The following is a 2,114-nucleotide window of genomic DNA, read 5'->3' on the forward strand; positions in this document are numbered from 1 at the left end:
GTGTGTGTGTGTGGTGTGTATGGAGTAATAATTTACTCAAATTATGTTATTTACTGTGTGTCAATTAAATTTTATGTGAATTTTATATATATTTTTTAAATAAATGTGTTGAGTGCACATTGTGAGACAGCTAAATATTACACTTTAGCTGCTTAAAAGTCAGTCACTTTTATTGTAGAACAAATTACGTCAAAATGTTCACACTGTTGTATGATTTTAATTGTTACAGTTGAGGAAACTTTGCAGACAAGACCTGAGAGCTGGTCACGATTTAAGATGTTTACTGTGTTTCAAAATAGCTACTCATTATGCTATTTTTTTTTTTTTGTTAGATTAGAGTTTCTAATATCTAATAACCTTTTCAATGTTCTGTCAAGCAGACACGGCTTCAATTTAATAAACATTCTCTAGATACCACAGAAAGCCTAAAAATAAATTCCTATCTACCATATCTATGCAGTCAACACAGCACAAATTACATTTTGGCCAAATCTAATTGAGAGGGAAATGATCACTTTGGTTCAACGATGCAGCTTTAATTTGATATAATATGTTAGAGTTGGAAGCTGTGGTTCCGGGAATTCTCTGGAGGATGAATATATGAAGTCATCTTTAATAAATAAAAATAATGATATCCACAGATTTAAAGAAACCAAAACGGTCAGCAAAACCACAGAAGACCAGGAAGAATGATGTCAATCGACTAGAGAGGCTCGTCCTGAAAATCCCTGTCAAGTAATAATAAAAAAAAATTTAAAAAAGTAATAAATCAAACAGCACTTGTTGAATCTAAGCATTCCAGACTGATTTTACACTCAAAAAGAAAGTGCAAAATCCTTTCAGAAGGGAAAAATTAAACGATACAGGATGAGCACAGTAAATCACTCTAATTTAACTGTCCAGCATCCACAATTTAATGAGGTCTTGTGGGTTACGCCTCCAGGTCTTTATAAGCAGCGCGAGACATGGGAATTTGGCTGTGATTTGTGATCTTACAGAGAACAGCAGAAAAGTAATGCAGTCTTTGAGTGCAATTCATTGCTAACTGCAAGAGATGCCATTGCAGTGTTGACACAATGTAACAACTTGCATGAAATGCATGATCACTACCAACATGAGAGTATCGTTTGCTGAACTCATTTGAGTGGTTTGAATGTTTTGCGTGCTGATAGATGTTGTAATTTAACTACACTACTTCATGTTTTCATGTAAATAAAAACAGACATTTCGCAGTAGTTCTAAAACAGTATTAAATCCAGATGCAAATCTGTAGTAAAATATTGTATACCTATATAATCGAAAAAAATGCATGGTAGTTTGAACAAAACTGGTGACTTTTTACACAGAGAGATGCGTGCCTGTCTACAGAAATGCTGATTTCCATTTCCTTATCAAGTGTGACTTGACTGCAGGATTTATGGGTGCCGGACACGTGAAACCAATCACCAAAGCAGCCAGCGTGGTGACAGTGCCCATCCGCTTCAGATTAGCGTGGCTACAGAACAATTTTCAAGTAAAGCATGGCTTCCTTTATGAGTGTGATTAAAAACAATCAGACAGTAAAGTAAATTAGCCTTTTCATAAGGGCCATACAACTGAAAACATTAGGGTTTATGAGTTAAAAGCAGGCCAGATTTACAATACCATAGGCGTGTCTACAGAAACAGAAAACCTGGGGTTTTACGTATTTAACTGGAGACATAAACATAATGAAGAACACGTCAGCTTTGTGTTGCCGCTGTCTTCCTCCATTTATACAAACACACCCAGTTCCTCTGTTCATTCACGCCATGGACTGCACCATAAAGACATAGTAAAAGAGAAAACACTGCAAAAATGTGCAATGGCACATATCAGTAGTTCTTAACCAGGGAGCCGGGGTCCACTAGGGGGCCTCAAGAAGACAAAAGGTATTTAAATGAAAAAATATTGTTAACATGTTAAAGGAGACATATTATGCCCCTTTTTACAATATGTAATATAAGCCTCTGGTTAATCATGCGTTTTAAACCATATGTGTTTAAACTTTTGATATAAGGTTTTCTGAGTGCACACATCCGAAGCACACGGACAGAAAGCGGCTGTCACAGCATGTGAGTACTAAACTAAGTTCT

The 2,114-nt window shown here is 35.9% G+C and overlaps 1 protein-coding gene across 1 annotated transcript in view; it reads right to left on the minus strand.

Annotated features, from left to right (window-relative positions):
* Positions 1-576: 576 nt before the first annotated feature.
* The window catches only part of LOC107734384 (succinate--hydroxymethylglutarate CoA-transferase-like), a 9,746-nt gene continuing 8,208 nt past the window's right edge, over positions 577-2,114 (minus strand). Inside the window, exon 5 of the mRNA XM_016546328.1 lies at positions 577-728. Within this exon, the coding sequence (XP_016401814.1) occupies positions 696-728 (33 nt within the window). The 3' untranslated portion in view covers positions 577-695. The remainder of the gene's footprint in view (positions 729-2,114) is intronic.

The sequence above is a fragment of the Sinocyclocheilus rhinocerous genome, unplaced genomic scaffold, assembly GCF_001515625.1.
Source record: "Sinocyclocheilus rhinocerous isolate Xijiao unplaced genomic scaffold, SAMN03320098_v1.1 scaffold940, whole genome shotgun sequence".
Lineage (NCBI taxonomy): Eukaryota > Metazoa > Chordata > Actinopteri > Cypriniformes > Cyprinidae > Sinocyclocheilus > Sinocyclocheilus rhinocerous.